General features: G+C 57.4%; 1 protein-coding gene across 7 annotated transcripts in view; it reads right to left on the bottom strand.

Moving 5' to 3' along the window:
- The window catches only part of LOC100544252 (protocadherin gamma-C5), a 194,703-nt gene that overhangs the window by 8,957 nt on the left and 162,326 nt on the right, over positions 1-23,420 (bottom strand). For 2 of the 7 annotated variants that reach the window (XM_085236619.1, XM_085236618.1), the window contains exon 2: positions 6,575-6,633. In XM_085236619.1, the coding sequence (XP_085092745.1) occupies positions 6,575-6,633 (59 nt within the window). Of the gene's footprint in view, positions 1-6,574; positions 6,634-8,517; positions 11,274-11,500; positions 14,223-14,343; positions 17,038-20,010; positions 22,751-23,420 lie in introns of those variants that run through there. The other 5 variants (XM_019620282.3, XM_085236620.1, XM_019620280.3 and 2 more) reach the window with 5 other exon arrangements.

Here is a 23,420-nt window from a genome sequence, read left to right as displayed (position 1 = left end):
TCTCGCTGGGCTCACAGCTCCAGATGGGGTCCTACTGGTGCCAAATTGGGGAGAACCATCTCTTCTTCTGACCTGCAGGCTACAGCCCAGCCAGAACAACCCGGTCTGCAGATCCTCCTGTTCCACCCCATGCAGAGCCAAGTCCTTCCTGCAAGCTTACAGCACCCAGCACTCTCCAGTACTGCACAAAGCAGCATGTTGCTCCCCATGATGTCACACTGGAGAGCTATTTTAGAAATGCCAGGGTTGCAGAAACCCTATTGAGCTCGTTACTGTAAGCAGGAAATTCAAGTGCCTGAATTACTTGCGAGCGCAATCATCCGGAATTCAGAGGCAGGAGAAACATGAATGCAGTAATCTAAAAGCATCCTAAAATAACTTCTCATAGTGAAAAGAAGGAAAAAAAAAAAAAAAAAAAAAGACGCACACAGCTGATGGGCAGAGCTGGCTGCCTGCCACAGCTATAGGACAGGGCTGTGAATGGCTGAGGCTGCACTGCCCGGAACAGGAGGTGGTTCCTATGGAAATGGGCTACAAGGACTGGCAGCTTTTAATACAAACGGCATTTTCTCAATAGGCTTTTTATAAAAACCCATCCTGCAGAGGACAGAGTTGTTTTTTTGTTGGTGTTTTTTTTTCTTTTTTCTTCTTATTTTTTTTTCTTTTTTTCCTCCTGTTTCATTCTATTCCGTGCTTCAAAGCTCAGTAAACAGCTGGATTTAGGTTTGGGGAATACTCCCAGCACTAAGGTTGGAGGGAAGGAAGCAAACCTGTGTTTGAGACAAAGAGAGCCAGACCCAATGATGCTGCATCCGAGGGATCAAAGCACGGGTACACGAGGCACCACCAAACCCAGCCAGGAGCGATGTGCAAAAGCTCACAATCCCAAAATGGAAAGCAGGGGCCTTGCAGCCCCTGGTGGGGCTCTGCAATGTCTCATTGCTCAGCAGCCTGAAGGCATCAGCCCACGCAGCAGGGCGGGCCTTGCACCACTGACCCGCTCTTTTCTGCCACCCCAGCCAACGCATCGTCCCTATTTCCACTTCCAGTACAGAAATATTCATTTCCTTGCAGGGTTTCTATGGAGACCGTTACTATGGCATCCAAATGCCTCACAAACATCTTTTTTTTTTTTTTTTTTTTTTTTTTTAGCCTGGTGAATTTCCGAGATAAACTTGTTTTCCTCATCCTGCAGCTGGAAGTCTGATTTGTGCCACGCTTGTGCTGTGGGTGCCCAGGAGGACCCTGAGGATGCGGCCCTATGGCCCCTGGAGATACCCAGCAGGGTGGTCGCCCGCTCAGCCTCCTCTCTTTTTTGGGCTTTTCCAGTCCTCCCAGCAGCACTGCAGCTCCCACCCACGGCTCCAAATCCCACCAGGATCTGCACATGGGGGGCACACAGCTGGGGTCCACCTCACCCTGGACCCTTTCCCTTCCCTCCCATTCATCCCCAGCCCTCCCATTGCCTCCTTGCCCCCTGGCAGGGGCAGCACCGGCCATAGCATTCCCCTCCCAACCTTCAGGACCAGGCACTTTCTCCAATCCCTTTCCCCCAGCCCCATTCCCCAGCAGAACTGATGCTCTCAAGCTGACCCTTCCACCCGCCTCCCGCTCCTTCAGCTTCCTTCAGCCTCCTCCCACACCCAACCCCAGCCAGAGGCAGCAGCAGCAATAAAACCTCAGCCCCATGTGGTTTTGTGCTGGCAAAGTGACAAGCAGTGGGGAAAGTGACAGCCAGCACACAGCCTCTTAAGGTGCGCTGGGGACACAGAGGTGGCAGCTCGGCCATGCCCTGGGGGCAGCATCTCCCCACCCCACAACCCCTCCCCCAATCAATCCCGTCACCCAAATCCGAACCTCCCCCCAAAAATCAGTGCTAGATCAAAACTCGCTGTGATTTCCTTCCTTCTCCCTTAACAGAGGATGCTGCCCGCCCTTCCCCCACTCTCTGTGCATTCCCTGACTCTTCTGTAATGCAATTATAGGCGTTGGGGAGGGCTTGGACAAGGCACAGATTTAAGATCCTGACTTCACAACAGATCGAACAGTTTTAGCAGGCAAAGCAGGAGGAGATCTGCAGCCTCCCAAAGCAATGGGGATGCTCCCCGAGCTGCTGAGATACTGCTCTGCATGGAGGGGGGGGGGACCAGAACAAAGGGCCCCAATGTCTCTGCCACCCCCCCACTCCACAAGAGACATTCTTTGGAAATGTGATTGCACCTCTGTGTCGATCCCTGCGCCTCTGCAGCCGAGCATGGTGTGTGCTCAGCTGCACAGGAAACAGATGGAGAGAGGAAAAAAATCAACTAATAGGTGTCACACCTGCTGGACTCCCCAAAATAATGTTTCTATACATAATGCCATGAGAATACAACTCCTGATGCAGTTGCAGGCTGTCCAGAATGAAAAACATATCCCCTAGCTGGGCTGGTTCCCTTCGCCATGCTCCACACCTTCTGCCCCACCTGGGAGGATCCAGGTGGCTCAGGGTACCATAGAATCATAGAATCATAGAATGGCCTGAGTTGAAAAGGACCACAATGATCATCTAGTTTCCAACCCCTCTGCTATGTGCAGGTCGCCAAACACCAGGCTAAGCTGCCCAGAGCCACATCCAGCTTGGCTTTGAATGTCTCCAGGGATGGGGCATCCACAGCCTCCTTGGGCAACCTGTTCCCAGGGAAATTCTTTACAGAGAGAGTGGTGAGGTGCTGGAACAGCCGCCCAGAGAGGCTGTGGATGCCCCGTCCCTGAAAGTGTTCAAGGTCAGATTGGATGGGGCCTTGAGCAGCTTGGTCTAGTATTAAATGTGGAGGTCGTGGCAGGGGGGTTGGAGATTCATCATTCTGGAGGTCCCTTCCAACCCAGGCCATTCTGTGATTCTGTGTTCCAAGAAGCATCCGGGAGCACCAACTCAGCACCAGGGGTCTCTCCCATCCCCACCTCAGCACCCAACAGCATCAGAGATGGCAGCACCCACTCAGAGCACAGCTCCAAGCAGCCTCATAGTGCTCCAAAGCAACATTTTCACTGTCACATTCAGTAGGGAATCACAGTCCCACCTAAAGCTGCGAGCCTTTGCATGGTCTGCCATCCATCCTGCACCAAGACCTGCCTTACAAACGCAACCGCCCAGCCCTTTCTGGGTTTGTTTGGCAAGATGTTTAACACACAAAACACACACCTAGGCTGGAGGCGCATACTTCACACTGACAACCTCCAATATTCCACAAAGTGCAGCCCAGAACGTGGCACTAGCAGAGCTCAGCAGCTTGGAGCAGCCCCATGGGCTGTAGGAACCCTCATTCCAATCACCCATCAGGAGCCCCTGACTGCAGGCAGCCCTCAGCAGCACCCACAGTCTCTGCAAGCATTAGAGACCCAAAGCTCCTTGAGAGCTTTAAGGAACATTCTCAGGAAGCTCTTTTCCATCACCCAGCCCAGGCAGGCTGCCTTTAGTCCGGAAAGCTCAATTCTTGGGAAAAAAAAGAAACCAAGAATGAAGAAACCCTCCTGTCCACCACAGCTCTCCCATTGGTGAGATGCAAAATGCATCTCCACAGCCAGCACGCCCTGCTTGTTCCTCCCTCCCTGCATGGCTGGGGGTCAGACGAGGCAGCTGTGATGCTGTTTAATGGGTGAGTGAAGCAAACATCTCCACAGACTACATCCAGCACTGGAAACCAGTGGCACAGGGAAATTCAGGATCAGAGCCCTCTGTCTTTTCAGAATTCACTCCTCCCTGTCCTAGAGTCAGCTGGGGGTCCCAGTGCTGCCTGCTACCCCCTGTGAGCCCCCCACCACTTTCCTGGCTTAGCCCACCTGGGCTATCCCCATCCTCCCATGACGGGAGGATCACCACATGATGGAAGCATTCACAAGCTCTTCCCAGCTGGGACATCTCCTCCCCCTCATTCCCATCTATGAGCAACCCAGGGCCTTCCCCTCCTTTCATATTTTTCCCCCCTGCTTTCTAGGTGGGAAATCCTCACCCAGTGCTTTGCTGAATACACTGCTGCATGCAGATCCCACCAAGGAGATGCTTGCCTTGCTGTGCTGCCATGGCCACACCACTCAGACTGCTCATCACTGTAATCCCCCCGCAGCTCCTGATCTGATTTGTTTGGGAATTGCATTTGCTGCTCGGTATTATTCCGTCTTCATTTATATTTGCCCAGAGACAGCATGAGTGGTTTGTTGTTGTTGTTGTTTTCAGAAAACAAAATGCAAAGATTATTAAATAGATCCATTTATCCTCCTTTTTCTCCCAAACAAGATTGAGAACTGCTCTGCCCAGCTACAGCCCTGAGCCCCTGTCTCTAAAGGACGCTGTCTGAACTCTACTTTCTGAGCATGTGCAGCCAGAGCTCTCTTGTGTTTCAGATCACAAAGGAGCACGTTTGCTTCCTTGTCCCATATGCATGCAGAGATGTGTGGATGGGAGATGGCCCTGCTTTGCTCAGCTAACCCTGAGCCCCGGCTGCTTGCAGCTGCCGAGAGGCAGCATGGTTTGTTTTGGTGGCCAGGTCTCCTCAACCTCCAGTTACTTTGGGTAGGATTTTAGCCCACGTTCCAGCTTAGGGTCAGTGCTGGACTCCCATTGGCACCCATCCAAACCTCAGTCTTGTTTTCATTGCTATTTAATTTAGATTGGGCAAATACAATTAAGAGCACATCCCTTTTCTTCCTGCTGGGAGATGCCTGTGCACGCTGAGCACCAAGCAGAGCCCATGTCAGAAAGGGACACGTGTCAGCAGCAGGTGACACAGCTGTACATGGGCTGACAGCAGGGACAGCCACAGGGCAGGGCTTGGGCAGCTCCAGCACAGCAGAAGGGGAGGGCACTCAGCAGGCAGAGGGAACAGCACAAGGGGAGCATGTGAAGAGCCCACACCACGGTTTTGGGTTAAGACCACTGTCCCATGACCTAAGAAAGGTCCCTGCCATGAGGTTAAGTAGGTCTGCACTGTGCTGGTGCTGTGCCTCGAGCTCCAGCACGGTGCTGGAAAAGGGAACAATAGGGCTGCTCTGACAGGGCTCGTTTCCTCGCTTCTCACAGCAAAACCATCACAGAGGCTCTCGGGCACTTCTGCATTATCAGGGTGTTGCAGTTAATTGTCGTTCGAAGCAGAGCGTGAATGATTGGAAAGATTTTTCCTGATTAAAAAAGTTCTCCGTGGTGGGGATTGAACGGAGCTCTGAGAACACTCTCCCAGCAACAGCTTTATTTAAAGCCCATGCCTGGCTCCTGGCAGCAATACTTTCAGCTTTACATCAAACCATCAGTCCATTTCACCTTTGTCAGCTAGGAGAACCTAATAAAAAACTCTAATTACTGCGACGCTCCTTACAGCTATTAGCAGTCTCTTAGTTTCCCTTCCATGAAGCTGAATGATTCAAAAAGACTCAGACACAGTCAGTGCTGTGGGTGCCAAGTGCTCGATCCCAGAACACAAGCTCTGATCCCCAAACCCAGGACCTGGTGGCCAAGAGGCCACCAAGTAACCACAAAGCATGAGGACACAGTGACTCTTCTCTCTGCCGACACGGGGCTGACCCAGCCAAGTGAGCACAGCATCCAAATGCCCTCCAGCAGGTGCTGCAAGCTGTTCCTGCAGGAATCACCCAGGAGGCAGCCTCATCCTCAATGACCTGTGGCTGGGGAGGTGGGCTCCCTGTTCAAGCCTTTTCTCACCCTGATGGTACTCATGGAAGATGAAAAGTAAATGCTTCTCCTTTTTTTTTTTTTTGACATTATGCACAAATGGGTGAAATCTCAGCCACAGTTTTGAAAGCTACACCTGACCTCAGGGGCCCTTCCTGTGAGTCTCCTGACTCCTGAGATCTAATTCTATTTCCCTTAGTCCCCCTCTGCCCAATTGCCCAGTGCCAGTGGGATGGCCTCTCACCCAAACAAAGCAACACATCACTTCCCAAGGAACACAGGAAGGGCTCCAAGCTCCCCAAAATTGGAGCTGGGTCCAGAGATCTCAGCCCCAGCCCAACTCCAGAACAGAAAACACACGACACAGCACTCAGTGAGGGACCTGCTGCTGCTGAGACCCATTGGATGGGCTAGGACACACTCCTCCAGTGGGGCCCTTTGGGGACAGCCACCCCCACACAACTTCTGACTGCCATGGGGTCCTCATGGCAAAGCAGATAAAGGGACTCACAGCAGTCCCCAGTGGCATCCAAGCAGGGGGAGGAACCACAATATTGCACTCAGAACCTGCATAAATCTCAACCAAATGCTCAGAATCTGCTTTAGATAACAACACCAAGTGAAGCATATTCTCCAACCCTTTAACCCTTTCACAGCTCCATCGCCCTCTCCAGTTCCTAACTGTCCTACCTGAGCCACAGACACCAAAGCTATTTACAACGAGCTCTCACGCCATCATCACACAGATCTGGCACAGAAACACCCCTGGTTCTGGCTCTGTGGCAGATCTACCCAGAACAGGGAAACTCCATCCACAGAGCTTCCACCACCAGGACTTCCCACACTGAGAGCAGTATGTAAAGGAACAAAGCCTTCACCAGATACACACACAGAGAAAGGAGCACTCACCCACTTGTTCCAGGTCTCTGGGTCTGAGAGAAGCGCCAGTCCGGGTTAGGCTGAGCTTGCTGCAGAGGAAATAGAAAAGAGTTTTAATACCTCCATTCTCACCTGCAAACCAATCCTGGATTACTTCAGCCTGGGATATCGGTGTATTCTTTCCAAGTGAAGCAGATCTATTGGAACAATAGAAAAAAGAAGCTCCCCCACCCCCACTCCTTCCCTTTCTTCTGAGTATTTCTGGACCAGCATGAATACCAAAAAGCGTGACAAAAACCATTCAGTGAATAATCTTCCAAAGCAGCTCAGGAAACCAGGCTGTGAAAGAAATGAAGCATGAAATAAACTGATAAGGGCATTGCTCCAGCAGGAGAGATGGCACTAAAGCAACGAGCTCGGGGGGGTGGGGGTGGCACTGTTAATTGATACCGAGAAAGATGCTTTCAATGGGAGGTAAGGTGGTGACAGACCTTCCTAACCTGTCCTTCTGTCCTTAGCAAGGCCTGCCTGAGCCCGCGTGTCACACTTTGTATTTGAATGACTTTCCTAGACGCTGTGGTCACAGTGCATTACAATATTTTTCTGTTTGCAGAGGAAAGAATGAACGTCCGACAGCAGAGAGGAAAGAAAGAAAAGCATTCTTTGTTCAAGAAGCACAGCAAACTTCAGACCCAGCAGCTTAGCAAACCTCGTGTTGCTTTCTGCCCCTGTCATTTCCCCATCAGACAATGGGCATTCTGTAGCTGAGGATGGATGCAGAGCAGGCTGTGTGCATCACGCCTTTGTGCACAGCATCCATAGCTGAGCTGTCTGCAAGATGCACAACTTCCGAATATCATAAGCTCTTCATTAACTCTGGAATGACGACACACTACCTGGGAAGGACGACGTTTCTCCTGGTTACCTCAGGAAGGAGCAGCTCCTGGTCTGCACCACGGAACACCAGCTTTATAGGATTATTCTGCTTGTACTTGCAATTACTAAGGCGAAGAGAAACGGGTACAGCTGACCTAGATTTTTATTTTGCAGATGTGATTTGACTAATTTCGCCACAGCTTTGATGATTCTCATGAAGGAATACATTAGAATAAATTACTGAGTCCCCTTAGAATAAGAGCTCCACTCCATCCCTGCTGCATACAAATCACACCACTTGCACACTCACCCTCCAGACTGCAGATCCACGTAGCTTTGCACACACACTGCCACACGACTGCCCATCAGATAAGCCCGTCCCAATCTATTTTTTCCAATCCCTATTGCAATTACCACATTCAAATTTAGGGCAGGCTAGTTTACGACACAAAGTGACTTTACTTTTTATATCCCGAAGTTAAAAAAGCTGCAGTTAAATGCAGCCACTTCCATCTGGGTTTGGATATCCCAAGGCAAGTGGCTGAAGCTTTTACAGCACGCCCGCCGCTCAGGTCTCTGTGAGCCCAAGGGCACGTAAGGTTACCAAGATCTTCGCAGAAATGCACTACTTTCAGTGCTGAACAGAGAATTCAGCCTCTTGCTCAAAACTACCAAGCTAGAAAGCAGTCCTTTGCCATGGCACAACCAGGAATTAATAATATCTGAGAGCCAAAGAGTGAGAAAAATCCCAACACATTCCTAAAACAGAGCAAAAGGAACACCCAGGTGACCTGCTTTTGAGGTCTTCTCCTCCTCTCTTTCCGTACAGCATAAAGGGGTTAAACAGAGACGAGAAGTTTAACACCCCAAACCCCGTGTTCCCACTGCAAGAATCACTTCAGAAAGTCCGAACGGGGCCAAGAGGAAGCTCCCAGTTCCACAAACACGCAGGCTTTCGTTGTATGCTGATGGCCATCCCATTCCCCACCTCCACCCAGCACAGCCAACCCCCTTCCCTGCCACCTCGTGGGGGAGACCATCACAAACATCCCCCACAGCCACCTCATGCAGCAGCAGCGAGAACCCCCATCTCTTACCCCATCGCAGGGACTCGCTAAAGTGCTGGTCACCTGCTCGTAGGCAGCCACGGTCTCCGCAGTGCTAGAGTGGCTGAAGGGTTTTACAAAGAGGAAATCACTCTGCTCAGACATTGGGGAGAAACAGGAGGTGTAATTCTGTGCCTGGGAGCCCAGCCCCGCTCTGCCCACGTCCAGGTATTTGATGAAGCCATCTGGCTTCAGCTGCCCATGGAAATGGGAGGTGGGCTTGCGGGCAGACCCTCGACAGCAGCCCACGAGAGCCCAGCCAGCAGAGCCCATTCTGAGACAGCGGGCAACCGCCACGGCGAACACCACACACGACACGAGGGAAATGGACACCAAAGAGATGATGAGGTACAGCGTTAAGTTGTTGTCCTTGGGAGATGATTGAGGCAAGTCGGAGGACTTGGAAAAGTCCTGCACGCCATCTTCCTCTGGAGAAATGACAATCACCACTGAGGCCGAGAGGGATGGCGTCCCGTTGTCCTGCACCAGGACCACCAGGCGGTGGGGAGACGGCGACTCGCCCAGAGCCGCTGCAACACGCACCTCCCCGGTGCGATGTTCCACCTGGAACGGCAGCGCCTCGGCCGTATCCTCCAGCTGATAGGACAGCCAGGCATTATGGCCGCTATCGGCATCCACAGCCACGATTTTGGTGACTAGGTAGCCAGGTTCTACCAAGGGTGGGATGGTTTGGTGGAAGGCAGAACCCGTAGGGACAGATGGGTAGACGATGGTGGGGGCATTGTCGTTCTGATCCATGACAAAGACGTGGACAACTGCAGTGCTGCTCAGGGCAGGAGAGCCAGAGTCCTTCACCTCCACAGGCACCTGGAAGACCTTGTCCTGCTCGTAGTCCAGAGCCCTCACAGTGTAGATGGTGCCGTTGTCCGGATCTATGCGGAAGTAGGTTGAGATGGGTATGTCCTGCATCCCATTATCCAGGATGGAGTAAGTCAGCTTGGCGTTACTACCCTCATCAGGATCAGATGCAGACACTGAAAAGACAGAAGTTCCAGGGAGAGAGTTTTCCAGCACATGAGCTGTATCAAAAGGGGTGGAGAAGTTCGGTGCGTTATCATTCACGTCAGCGATTTGGAGATAGAAAGTTTTTTGTGTGGCCCTTGGTGGTGATCCTGAATCTGTAGCCCTCACAGTGATGTTGTACCCACTGGCCTTCTCCCGATCAAGGGGACCATTCGTGACCAGTGAGAAGTGCTCTTTGAAAGATGACACCAGCTTAAATGGGAGCTCTTTGGCTATCTGCAGACGGACATGCCCGTTGTCCCCAGAATCACTGTCCTTTACACCAATGAGGGCAATCACCGTTCCTGGGGTCGCATCCTCCAGCACAGGACTGGAGAGAGAAGTCAGCACGATCTCAGGGCTGTTATCATTGATATCAATTAATTCCACCCGCAGATGACAGTGTCCTTCCATGGCAGGGGATCCTTTGTCCCGGGCTCGAACTGCAATTTCATAAGCACTAGATTCCTCGTAATCCAAAGGGGCTTTGGTTCTGATCTCCCCTGTCCGGGAATCTAAACCAAACAGGTTGGTGAATTTACCAGGTGCATTATTGCTAGTTTTGAAAGAATACTCCACGTCCCCATTGGGGCCTTCATCCAGGTCGGTGACATTCAGCTTGGTGACCAGAGTGCCCACTGGCACATTCTCCTCCAGATACACCTTGGATACAGGTGGGTCACAAACGGGAGGGTTGTCGTTTGCATCCAGGACATGGATGGTGACTTTGGCAGTGCCAGATTTCACCGGATTCCCTCCGTCCAGTGCTGTTAGGGTTAGGTGATGAACAGCCAACTTCTCTCTATCCAGCGCTTTTTTGAGAACAATCTCAGGCATTTTGACCCCATCTCCTCTCACGTTGATGCTCAGGCCAAAATGCTCACTGGGGCTGAGCTCATAGGTGGAGATGGAGTTGGAGCCCATATCTGGGTCTTCTGCCACCTCCAACGGCAGCCGAGTCCCGGGGTTGGCCACCTCTGTGATCTCCAAGACCACCTCCGGCTTGGGGAACTGCGGCGCGTTGTCGTTCACGTCGAGGACGTCCACCTCGACACGGTGGAGTTGGAGGGGATTCTCCATGACGAGCTGGAGGTGCAGAGAGCAGGCGGGGCTCTGCCCGCACAATGTCTCGCGGTCCAGCCTCCTGTCGAGGAGCAGCACACCTGCTGCCAGGTCCAACTGGAAGTGCCGCTGCTCAGACTCGCTCACCAGGCGCAGATTGCGGGCTGCCAGGCTCCGCACCTCCACCCCCAAATCCTTGGCCACGTCGCCCACCGGAGTGCCCGGCTCCCGGTCCTCGGGTACGGAGTAACGGAGCTGGGCGCTGCCAGGCGGCTGCAGGCTGGAAAGGGCTGCGAGTAGCAGCGGGAGCTGCCACGGTGAAGCTCGGTCCCTCAGCATGCCGAGCCGGCTGTGCGAGCGGAGAGGAAGCGGCTCCCAGCAGGCTCCCCCCGCCGCCCGCCCCGGAGCCGCCTCCGCCGCCGCACCGGAGAGCCCTGCGCCCCGATCCGAGCGCGCCGCGCCGGGACGAAGCTGCCGCCGGAGCCTCGGGAACGGGACCGGGAAGGAAGAATGAAGGAAGGAAGGGAGGGAGGGAAGGGACGGGGGGGCAGCCCGGCCGAGCGGCTCCCCGGCACACCGAAAGCGCACAAAGTCGGCGAGCGAAGGGGATGGACCGAGTGACAATTCTACGTCTCTCAACAGCCCCCTCCTCCTCCTCCACCTCCTCCTCCTCCTCCCTCCTCTCTCCCTCCTCCACCGCCTTCCTCAAAATACGCACGGCGCAGCCCCCCCGTTCCCACAGCCGCCACTCCGCCTCCGCAGCGCCGGGCGGGCGCCGGGGATCCCCGACACCGGGAACCGGGGACTCCCGGCAGCGGCGGGCAGGCTCCGGCCGGCACCCCCTCCCCAAAGGCGGCCGGGGACCGGGACCGCCCGCTCCCGAGCTCACCTCGCTGGGCGCCGACGGTTTCGCACCGGCTGTGCCCACGGAGGGTTTCACAAACATGAATTCGCTGATGTCAGAGACGGGTGAGAAGCAGGAGCGGTAGCGCGGGGCTGGGGGAGCCGTGGCCGTCACCTGGACGCCCATCACCGTGTCCCCTTGCTTGGGCTCGTAGTGCAAGTGCCCAAAGATGTGGCTGGGCGGGGGCTGAAGCGTGTCCATGCTCTTCACACTGCAGCCCTGGACAGCAGGTGCAGAGCCCCGCCGTACGCACCGCACACCCAGCACTGCCAGTCCCACCAGCGAGACGCTGGAGATGAGCACCAGTGAAGCAATCAGATAAATGGTGATGGTGGGCAAGCCCCCACCATCTGCAGCCTGAGCCTCAGAGCCTAGCAGGGCCTCGGGGCCCCTCTCCTCCACCAACACGACCAGCGTGACGGCTGTGGAAAGCGGTGGCTCCCCGGCATCCCGCACCACCACCACCAGTTCATGTGCAGAAGCATCCGTCTCCTGCAGGGCCCGGGTGGTTCGGATCTCCCCGGAGCGTAGGGCCACACTGAAAAGTCCCGGCTCGGTGGCTTCCATGAGATGGTAGGAGAGCCAGGCGTTGCGCCCCGAGTCCGCGTCTATGGCCACCACCTTGGTGATGAGAGCAAGAGGGGCGGTGGAGGGGGAGATGCGTAACTGGGTGGCGGAATCCTCCCCAGCCCTGGGAAAATGCACCCGCGGGGCATTGTCGTTTTGGTCTGCAATAAACACGTGAACCAGCGTCCTGTTCCTCAGGGCTGGGGAGCCACCGTCAGAGACCTCTACGTGGAATTGGAGATAGGTGGTTTGCTCATAGTCAAAGGGAAGTTTGGCGGAGATTTGGCCACTTGTAGGGTGTATGGAGAGGTAGCGAGTCGGATCCAGGCCTGGCTCTGTCCCACCAGCTTGCAGGATGGAGTAGGAAAGGCGGGAGTTCTGCTCCGAGTCTGGGTCGACAGCAGAGACAGTAACCAGCACGCTGCCCACTGGGTTGTTTTCTGCCACCAGCACCTCATAGGATGCTTGCTCAAACTGGGGCGCATTGTCATTGACATCCACCAGGGTGATGGGCAGGATGGTGTGGCGGGAGAGTGGAGGGCTGCCCAGATCTGAGGCCGAGATGGTGACGTTGTAGTAGGCAACGTGCTCCCGGTCCAAGCGGGTTCTGGTGAGCAGCGAGTACTGGTGCTCGTAGTCTTTGCGCAGCTGGAAGGGAAGGTCTGGAGACACATGACATTGGACCTTGCCCTGGTCCCCAGAATCCCTGTCCTTGACGTGTATGACGGCCACCACTGTGCCCGGCAGCGCATCCTCGCTCAGGGAGCTGGAGAAGGAGGTCAGAATGACCTCAGGAGCATTGTCATTCACATCAGTGACCTCCACCACCACGCTGCAGTGCTCCTCCATCGTGGGTGATCCCATGTCCTTGGCCTCCACTTCAATCTCATACACCGTCGCCTCCTCAAAGTCCAAGTTGCCCTGCACACGGATCTCTCCAGTTTGCTCATCGATGGCAAAGATCTGGCGTAAGGCATCCGAATTGTGGCTGCTGAGGGAGTAGCGGATGTCCCCGTTGGGCCCTTCATCCACGTCGGTGGCATTTAGCTTCACTACAAGGGTGCCAAGTGGCGAGTTCTCCACCAAGCGAGCTCCATAAGACGGTCTGTCAAAGACTGGGTGGTTGTCATTGGCATCAAGAACCTGAATAGTGATGTGTGTCTTGCTGGACTTGGGAGGAGAGCCCCCATCCTCAGCGGTCAGGACGAGGTGGTGGAAGGCTCTGTGTTCCCGGTCCAGGGCCCTCTCCAGCACCAACTCAGGGAACTTCCCACCATCCGTGCGTGCTTTCACATTGAGGTTGAAGTTCTCGTTGGCACTCAGGTGATAGGTCTGCAGGGTGTTGGTGCCCACATCGGGGTCCTGGGCAGGCTGGATGGGGAAGCGGGCACCCAGGGATGCCAGCTCGTAGATGCGCAAGGACACCTCGTCACTGGGGAACTCCGGGGAGTTATCATTGATATCCAGGATCTCCACCTCAATGCGGTAAAACTCCACCGGGTTCTCGATGGCAAGTTTCAGGTGGAGGAAGCAGCGGGGGTTCTGCCCGCAGAGCTGCTCCCGGTCTATCCGCTCGCTCACCATTATCACCCCGGTGTTCACATTGACGGAGAAGTACTGGGAATCCGAATCGGACAGTACCTGCAGATTGGCCGCCGCCAGTTTCCCCACATCGGTGCCCAGGTCCTTTGCAATATTGCCCACGAAGGCGCCCCGGGTGAGCTCCTCCGGGATGCTGTAGCGAATCTGGGCAGAGGAGCTATGCAGGAACAAGCAGAAGGAGAAGACACGCGGCAGCCCCAGGGACCAGCCCGCCTTTCCTGCCCTCAGCATCCTTGCCGGCGCCCGGGGAGCGATGCCCTCGGAGGAGGCCGCCCGCGCTGCGGGGCCGCGCTCAGCGCTCACCGCTCCCATTCATTGTTTGGGGCGGCCGCGGCTCGACGGGGGGGGCGCGGCGCAGCCGCCCCTCCATTGGCTCCGTGTTCCGCGCCGCTCATCCAATCGCCGCTCTCCTTCTCAGGACAGCAACACCGGCACCAATCGCGGCGCTCAATGGTTGCGGCGCGGCGCGAACCTGCCGCGCTGCCCCGAGCGACGGTGGGCTCGCGCAGCCCCCTCCCCCCACATCCCCACCCCGAGCTCCCCACGTCGGGCCGGGAGGACAAAGGCGACCCCCCCCGCCCCTCAGCGCCCCGCGGGGGAGGAGCCGGGGGTCGGCACCGTGCGGCCCCAGCCCGGCCCCGCCTTCCCCCGGCGCTCACCTGGCCGGCGTCCCGCAGGGTACCGGCGGCGGAGAGGAAAGCCCCGGGTTCCCTCGGGAGGATGCCCGGGGGCGGGCAGGGACGCAGGAAGGTGAAGTCGCTGCGGTCGGAGTCGGGAGAGAAGCAGGTGCTGTAACACTGGGACTGGGCGTCGCTGGGCCGTAGGGTGACCTCCATGTACTTAAGGGTGCCGTCGGAGCAGAGCTGCAGCTTGGGGCTGGAATGATTGAAGAAGTCCCGGGACGGCGATTCGGCGGCCCAGCAGCAGCGGGGAGAAGCGGCAGCACGGCCTCGGCGCCGCAGACACCAGGCAGCAAGGAGGGTGACGGTAGCAAGTGCCACCGTGCTGACAGCTGCCAGTGCAATGATCAGGTAGAGGGTCAGGTCCGGCTTCTCCTTGGCACCGGCCAGGAAATCCCGGGGCTTGTAGCTCTCCTCCAAGGCCTCCTCCTCCAGAGCCACGCTGATGGTGACGGTGGTGGAGAGTGGTGGGTCACCGTTGTCTGCCACCAAAATGAGGAGCTGCTGCACCGCCACATCAGTGTCCCGCAGGACACGGGCCGTCCGCACCTCCCCGGTGTACTGTGACACATGGAACAAGGAGGGCTCGGTGGACTCGGGCAGCAGGCGGTACGACAGCCAGGCATTGTACCCAGCATCTGCATCCACTGCTGTCACCTTGGTCACCAGGTAGCCTGGTGGGGCAGACAGCGGGACCCTCTCCGGTGTGGGGACATCACCATTGCCAGCAGGGTGCAGGATGGTAGGGGAGTGGTCGTTCTGGTCCAGCACAAAAATGTAGACAGTGACATTGGCGTGGAGCGGGAGAGACCCCGAATCCCGCACAGCCACTGAGATCGGTAGAACCTGCAGCAGCTCAAAGTCAAAGGTGCGTTGAGCATAGAGGTTGCCATCGTTGGGGTTGATGTGGACGTAGGAAGAAGCAGGAGCACCCTGCACGTGGCCCTCTATGGAATAAACAAGAAGGGAATTGTCTCCATCATCGGGGTCTGAAGCTGAGACGGTGCAGAGCAAGGAGCCCGGCGGGCTGTTCTCTGGGACAAAAGCATCATAGGAGGGCTGCAGGAAGCGTGGTGGGTTGTCATTCACGTCGGATACGTTGAGGAGCAGTGTGAGGCTCGTGGTGAGAGCAGGGGACCCACCATCCTGGGCGATCAGCTGCACCACGTACTGCGAGGTGGTCTCTCTATCCAGGCTCTGCCGGGTGACCAGTGAGAAGTGGTTCTGCAAGGACCTGACAGCGAACGGCACACTGGGGGAGATTTCCAAGCTCACATCCCCATTGGCCCCCGAGTCTCGGTCCCGCACGTTGAAAAGCCCCACGACAGTCTCTGGTGGGGTGTCTTCAGGCACTGGATTCAGCAGAGAGGTGAGCAGAACCTCTGGGGGGTTGTCATTGGCATCCTCCACCTCCACCTGCAGCACGCAGTGCCCCTCCATTTCGGGCACACCCCTATCGCGGGCCCGCACGTGGATCTCGTAGAAGGGCGATTCCTCAAAGTCCAGCTCCCCGCTCACCCTCACCTCACCGCTGTGGGGGTCCAGCGCAAAGAGTCGCCGGACAGCCTCGGAGGTGTGCACCCCAAAAGAGTACTGCGTTTCCCCATTGGGGCCCTCATCGGGATCTGACGCATTGAGCTGGAGGAGCAGAGCTCCCACAGGTGTGTTTTCTGGGATTTGTACCTTGTACGTGGCACGGTCAAAGGCGGGCGCGTTGTCATTGATGTCCAGCACCTGCACCGTTATCTGCGCTGTGCCCGAGCGGGCCGGGCTGCCGCCATCCACGGCTGTCAGCACCAGCTGCAGTTCTGGCCGCTCTTCCCGGTCCAAGGCGCGCTCCAGCACCAGCTCCGGGAAGAGTTTGCCATCCTGCAGCTGCTTGACGTCCAGAGAGAAGTGGGAGTTGGGGTTCAGCCGGTAGGAACCCACAGCATTGGTGCCCACATCGGGGTCCTGCGCGCTCTCCAAGGGGAAGCGCGTGGCCACGGCGGCGGACTCTGCGATGCGCAGGCTGCGGCGGGCTGTGGGGAAGCTGGGGGAGTTGTCATTCAGATCCAGGATCTCCACTTCGAGGCGGAAGAGCTGCAGGGGGTTCTCTGCCACCACCTGCACTGACAGCACGCAGCTGGAGGCGGCTCCGCACAGGCGCTCCCGGTCCAGCCGCTCGCTCACCACCAGGACACCGCTGTCCAGGCGCACGGCGAAGTGCTGCCGGCTCTCCTCCGAGCCCAGGCGCAGCCTGCGGCCCGCCAGCTGCTCCACCTTCAAGCCCAGGTCCTGGGCCACGTTCCCCACCGCGGTCCCCACCTCCGACTCCTCGAGCACCGAGTAGCGGATCTGCCCAGAGACCCAGCCCCAGCCGCAGAGCGAAAACAAACTCAGTACTTGCCATTTCCAGGCGGGTCGCTGGAGGCTGACGCTCTCCATGTCCGCGCGCATCTGGCCCAAGACCGGACCCGGGACACAGCCAGCCTTGCGGAGCCGCTAAAAATCCCCGGCTCTCTGTTCCCCAGCTCGGGAAGCAGCTCCGGGGCTGTAGGAGGCTGCAGCTCGGCTGCCAGCATCCGAGCGGAGGGGGTGGGCTGGGGGAGGGGAGCTGAATCACAGCCCCAGCGCGGGGGGGTTGGGGGGAGAGCAGATCCCCCGCTTCAGATCAGCACCCAATTGGCCGAGAGCTCTGTCCCCGTGCACCCAATGAGGGACCCGGGGGGCTGCGGGAAGTGGGGGCCCACCACCCCCGGGCCCAGCCTGACTCACTTGCTCCCGCAGCTCGCTTCCCGTTCTCTGGGAAACTGCACGTCCTGGAAGCCGGCGAGGTACAAACCCTCCCTGTTCCCTCCCGCTCCCACAATGGTGGCTTCACATCGTGCCCGCACACAAAGGGCAGCTTTAACGAGCACGGGCCAAAGGGCTTTTTATGCCCTATGAAAAAGTGCTTGTTTGAGGACCAAGGTGCCAGGGCTGCCCTCCCATATCCTATCTCCCCCTTTAGTTAATGCTGTGCCCATCTGATGCCCACTCCTCGGGACCGACCCCGTGGGGCTGCCACCGGTGCCACCATCAGCCTGGAAGGCCCACACCAAGAGCTGCCAACACCGTGGGCGCGATGGGGAGGGCTTCCTGAGCCACCAGAGCCAGCGGCCAACTGTTTGCCATGGCCACCTTCCTGGGCACCTCGTCCCCACCTGGCACAGGTGAAGCTCGGCAGCACCCAGGGCTGTGCCAGCCATGAGCCCACAGGTCAGAATGGGACCACAGCACCGGGCATTACACAGGGAGGGATGCCCAGGTGATGCACACGTTGCAGCAGGCACAGCTCTGCAGCAGCCTCAGCCTCTACTGGGGGGTGCACTCGGGGCACACAGACCTCCCTATGTGCCCCCAGGCCCTGGTGGGGGGAGGGGGACGGGGCAGCTTCGGCCCTGCCAGTCCCCTCCGTCCGGGCACCCCGTAGACCTCAGGGACGGGAGAGGATGGAGACAGTGCCCGGAATCGCCGCCGTCAAGGAAGGCTCGGTTCGGCTCGGCTCTGCCGCGGTCCCTGCCCCCGTCTCCTCCTCAGCCCCTCCCGGCCCATTTCCAGTGCTACGGGCGGCACCGCTCTGCTGCCAATCAATCCGAGACTGCGCTGTCCCGACTCGTGATTGGTGCAGAGCTCCGCCCACGTCCCGCCTACTGCCCGCTCCGAGAGAGGAGAAGCGCTCTTAAAGGGCCAGGTCACGAAAACGCCTTGCGGGTAGATTCCCTGGCTGCTGCCCGGTGGGTCTTAATGCGCCCTGGGGGCTTCCGACGGTGCCATTCGCCGTGACCCGGTCTCTGCGATGTGTCGCAGCAGCGTCACGGAGGGACAGACAGTGCCACACGGGGCCCTGCTCCTACAGAAACGGGTCCGGTGAAGCCCCCCCTTACGAGAGAATTTGTTCATAGATGTCCAGGTGGTGGGAGCAAGCAGCAAGCATCTGGCATGAGGCATCTGCCAGGGTTTGGGATGGGGGCATAGAGGGGTCACAGCGGGGCAGGGACCCGGCATGGCACGAGACACGACCTGCACAGACAGCACGCAGCTGGGGAGGGACCGGCAGCACCATCTCCCCTGCATCAGGCTGGGGCTGGCTGCTGCCCTGGGAATGTAAAGCCTCTGTGGGCTTGACATAGTCAGCAGCACCGGGCTCTATCTTTCACCACAAAGACTGAAAATCCACCAGCCGATGCTGGTTTCACACAGCCCCGGGGGGCTGAAGGAGGACATGTAGAGTTCGGGTACACCACCTGCCTGTTATCACTGCCTTCCATTCCCAGGCTCAAACCGCTCGCTGCTCCCCCAACACCTCCCGCCCCCGCCATCCCCAAGGCTTCTTGCCAGCCTTCTTTGAGGGGACATTTCTGTCCCCAGCTGTAACAAAACCCGCACAAAGGCAGAGAAACACTTGCTCCAGCAGCTGCCGCAGCCGTTCCTGCCTGCTGCAGATGTGAAATGCTGAGTATGAGAAGCGACGCGAGACAGAATAAATAAATAAATAAATAAAGTACATAAAATAGCTCTGGGAGATTTCTGCTTCTGCCTGTGATTCAGCTGCAGTGAGAAGCTGCACACAGAGCTCTGTGCCTGTGCACGGCTTCCGCTGCATCACACTCCCTTCCGCCCCCAAGCAACCAGCCGATCCCATTCACACCTCTCAGAGGGGACACGATACCGGCACCAAGCATCTTGGAAACCCACCAGATTCCCCTTTCTGCTGGATCCATCACCCAGCCTCACCTCTGAGGACTGCAGTGTTCCTGTAATTGAAAGCTTGCAAATTATGCTGCACAATTCCCACCAGGGATGAAGCACGGGAGCAGCCTGGCATGCGCAAACATGTTCCTGCCTGCAATTTATTCAACCAGGATGTTAGACAGCACCGTGAGACAGCATATTACAAATCTTGTAGGGTTTGTGATAGGGGTGGTAATAGAAGACATGGGCAATGGGCTCAGCATCCAGCACCCTGAGGGCAGCCTGTGCCCCCACCGAACTGACCTGAGATGAACATCCTCACAGAACTTAAATGGGAATAAAACCAGAGCCATCAGGAATCAAACACCAAGTGAGACGAGGAGAGAAGAGACTGCTCTACAGCCACGGGCCAGGACCAGCATCGCCCCTCAGCTATGTGTGCTACGGTAGGATGCAATGCACTGGTGCTCCACCAGCAGCCAGTGGCTCCCAGCTCACTTTGCCTGTCCTATACTGGGACACATTGCAGAGGGATCACAGCTCCAACCTGCACCTGCAAGCACTCAGTTTTCATTTTGCAAAGGGAAGGAAACTCCACAAGCAACAGTATTCCTACTGAAGATTTGTAAGTGGTTGCCAGCTGATCTCAGCTTCCACTGGCTTAAGCCACGCAAGGCGTACCCGAAACAGCATCCAAAAGACACAGGTTTACTGCTGGGAGTAAACAGATTAACTTGACCCTGCTCACCACAGTGCAAATGTCATCGGTGCACAGGATGGCTCATTTGGCTTCGAAGAAACCAACTGCTCTTTAACAACATGGCGCAACTGGAGATTTCCCCCAACCTCAACCTGCTGCCATAGGCATATGGCACAAAAGAGCCATGGATCAGCTTGGCACTGGGACATGCCAAGGAAGGGCTACGTTACCTCAGCAGGCGTGGGGAGCCGACTGGCGGTGCCCACCATCTGGTGGTATAGTCCTGGCTCACCATTCCTCATGGTGTTCTGGCGGCTCCCCAGGGGACTGGAAGTGATGGGCTTTTTACACAGGAGATCACTCTGCCGGGAGTCCGTGGTGAGATAGACCTGATGGTAGAAGTTGGGTGGTGTGAAACCACCCCTCACAGCATCAACGTGGTGGAAGGGCCCTGGTGTCCTGTACAGGGTGCTCCTGGAGCTGTTGAACAGCTCCTTCGATTGCCTCCACTTGTAGCACTTGAAGATGCCAACTGACACTATGGTGATGAAGAAAGCGGCCGAGACCAAAATGACGGCCAAGATGAGATAGAAAGTCATATGCCTCCTGGAGTCATGCGGGGGTGTCACATCGGTGAGATCGGTGAGTGCTTCCTTGACCCTCTCGGCCACAGAGATGGAGACGGTGGCACTGGCTGACAGCGCAGGCTCCCCATGGTCCTTCAGCAGGATGACCAAGGTGTGCTGGGGAGCCTCGTCCTCCCGGAGCTGACGGGCTGTGATGATCTCCCCACTGTGCAGCCCAACTGAGAAGAGAGTGGGATCGGTGGCCTGCAGCAGGGTGTAGGAGATCCAGGCGTTGTATCCTGCATCCGCATCCACCGCCACCACCTTGGTGACCACGTGGCCCACAGGAGTGCCTGGTGCCACCACGTCGGTGTAGGAGGATGTGGAGTTGGGGAGGGGGTACAGCACAGTGGGGGCATTGTCATTCAGGTCAGTGACAAACACATTGACCGACAGGTTGGTGGCAAGAGGCGGAGAGCCGCCATCGTGGACCTGCACCATCATGCTGAACTCCATCTGGTCCTCATGGTCCAGGGAGGTCAGCAGATGGAGGGCACCACTCTCCCGGTTGATGGAGAAGAGGTGACCCACGGTGGTGTCCCCCTGCAGGAGGGAATAGGAGAGATGGCCGTTGCGCCCCAAGTCTGGGTCTGTGGCGCTCACGTTAAGTATAGAGATGCCTGGCACGTTGTTCTCCGGCACGTACACATCATAGGAGTCCTGTGAAGACTTGGGTGCATTGTCGTTGACGTCTGACACCTGTACCAGGATGTGTTTTACTGCAGACAAGGGCGGTGAACCTGAGTCCCTGGCTGTGACAGTGATGTTGTACTCGGATGCCTCTTCCCGGTCCAGAGCTGCTTTAGTTTTCAACGTGTAGTAATTTTTGAGGGAGGAACTGAGCGTGAATGGGATCCCAGGGGGAATAAAACAGTTCACTAGACCGTTGTCTCCAGAGTCCAAGTCTGTTACACTCAGCAGAGCTACGACTGTCCCCGGGGCTGCATCCTCAGGCACAGGGCTGTACACCGAAGTCACCGTCACCTCTGGAGCATTATCATTCACATCCACGACTTCCACCAGCACTTTGCAGTTGGCAACGCCAGGAACGGCACCCTTATCTTTAGCCTGTAAGTATATCTCGTACAGCTTTGTTTCCTCGTAGTCCAGCTGGCCCTTGACCCTCAGCTCCCCAATATCCGAGTCCAGAACGAAGAGCTCTCGTACCTTGGCTGGCGTGTGGCTGCTGAAGGAGTAGACGATGTCTCCATTGGGCCCATCATCCAGGTCATAGGCGCTGACCTTGGTGACCAGGGTGCCGCTGGGCGTGTTCTCCCTCACGCTCGCCTTATAGGTGGACTGGTTGAAGACTGGGGCATTGTCGTTGGAGTCCACCACGTCGATGTGGATCTGCACGTGGGCCGACCGTGGCGGGCTGCCTCCATCCAGCGCCGTCAAGACCAAGTGCAGCTCCCGTTGCTCCTCCCTGTCCAGTTCCTTCTCTAGCACCAGTTCCGCGTACTTGCTTCCGTCCACCCTCGTCTGTACGTCCAGCACGAAGTGCGGGTTGGCGCTGAGCTGATAGGTCTGCAAAGAGTTAATTCCCACATCGGGATCTTGCGCGCTCTCTAGCGGGAAGCGCGTCCCGGCCGCCACCGACTCGCTGATTTCCAGCCTCGCCTGGCTGCTGGGAAAAACCGGGTCGTTGTCATTGATGTCTTGGATCTCCACGGCGCCGCTGTACAGCTCCAGAGGTTTCTCCAGCACGATCTCAAAGCTGAGTGTGCAGGGAGAGAGCGCTCCGCACAGTTCCTCGCGGTCTATCCGCTCGCTCACTAGCAGCGAACCGCTCGCCGCATCCACCGCGAAGTACTTCTTACTACCGCCGGACACAACCCGCGGCCGTCGCCCCGACAGCCGCGCCGGGTCCAGCGCCAGGTCGGCTGCCACGTTGCCCACGGCCGATCCTCTCCGCGCCTCCTCGGGGATGGCATAGCGAATGGCGGCGGAAGCCCCGGAGGAAGCGGCGAGCAGGAGGCAGAGGCTCAGTAACTGCCCCGGCGTCACCCCGCGGCTCCTCGCAGCGACGCCTTTCATCGCTCCCCGCCTCTTCCCCTAGAAATCCTCAGCTTGCCCCTTCATGCCGCTGCCCAGAGCTCCGGGAAGCGGCGTGCGGCGGAGAGACGGGCATCGCTCGGCGGCACGGCTCTGACTCACTGGCCGGCTCGCTCTCAGCCTCTCAGTGCCTCATCCCGGCTCCGAGCGGGGCCGGGCCGCCCGATCTCCCGCTCCAGCATTGGCCGACAGCGGCACATAGAGTCCCGGCCAATAACTGCACGGAGCGCAGGGCTCCGAGAGCTGCTGCCCGCCCGCCCCCGCGGGAGGCCCGGCTCAATGAGCGCTCATCCCGTCCCCACGCACGGGGAAAGTCCGGCGGTGCGAATTAATGGAGCGGAAGCGGCCAGAAAGGGAGGCTGGGAAACAGAGGAGTGTGTCCCGAGAAAAAAAGTATCTCGTTGGAGACGAGCAGCAGAACGAGAGGAGGCGGTGGAGGGGGCGTGACGAGGTGTGTGAGTGTAGACAGAGCGAACAGCCCTAGGGACCTCGCGGATCCCGGTCATTCCAGCAGTCCGCCTCCTTTCCTACTGTCCCACAGCGTCCCGACGGCACACCGCTGGGTGCCATCAAAGCAGCGTCGAGGACCAAGTGACAAAACCAGGAGCATCGCCCCGGCCCCTCTCCCCATCGCCACCACTGTCCCAGGGGGACAAGCCGTAGCACTCTCAGCTGTGCACTTCCTCCCTCCTCGTCTCCTTCCAGCTCGCGGCCCGGTTCCCCCCGACGCAGACAGCTCCCACCCCACCCCGGCACTCGGAACAACCTTTCCCTGTCCCACGTGGAGCCCCCCGGCTGCCGGCACCGAGAGCAGCCGTTTCCCGAGCTCCCTGCCTGCTGTCATCGCACCACCTCCTTTTACAGTGATTTTTTTCCGACGCTTCGAGCGCGCAAATGGATTCAAACTATCACAGTGCTGAAACGCTGTCACTCACGAAACTGGAATGAGAAAGAGAAAA

This window comes from Meleagris gallopavo, chromosome 15 (genome assembly GCF_905368555.1).
Source record: "Meleagris gallopavo chromosome 15, MGAL_WU_HG_1.1, whole genome shotgun sequence".
Taxonomy (NCBI): Eukaryota; Metazoa; Chordata; class Aves; order Galliformes; family Phasianidae; genus Meleagris; species Meleagris gallopavo.
Note: the sequence above shows the minus strand (reverse complement) of the source record. Positions and strands in the feature narration are given on the sequence as shown.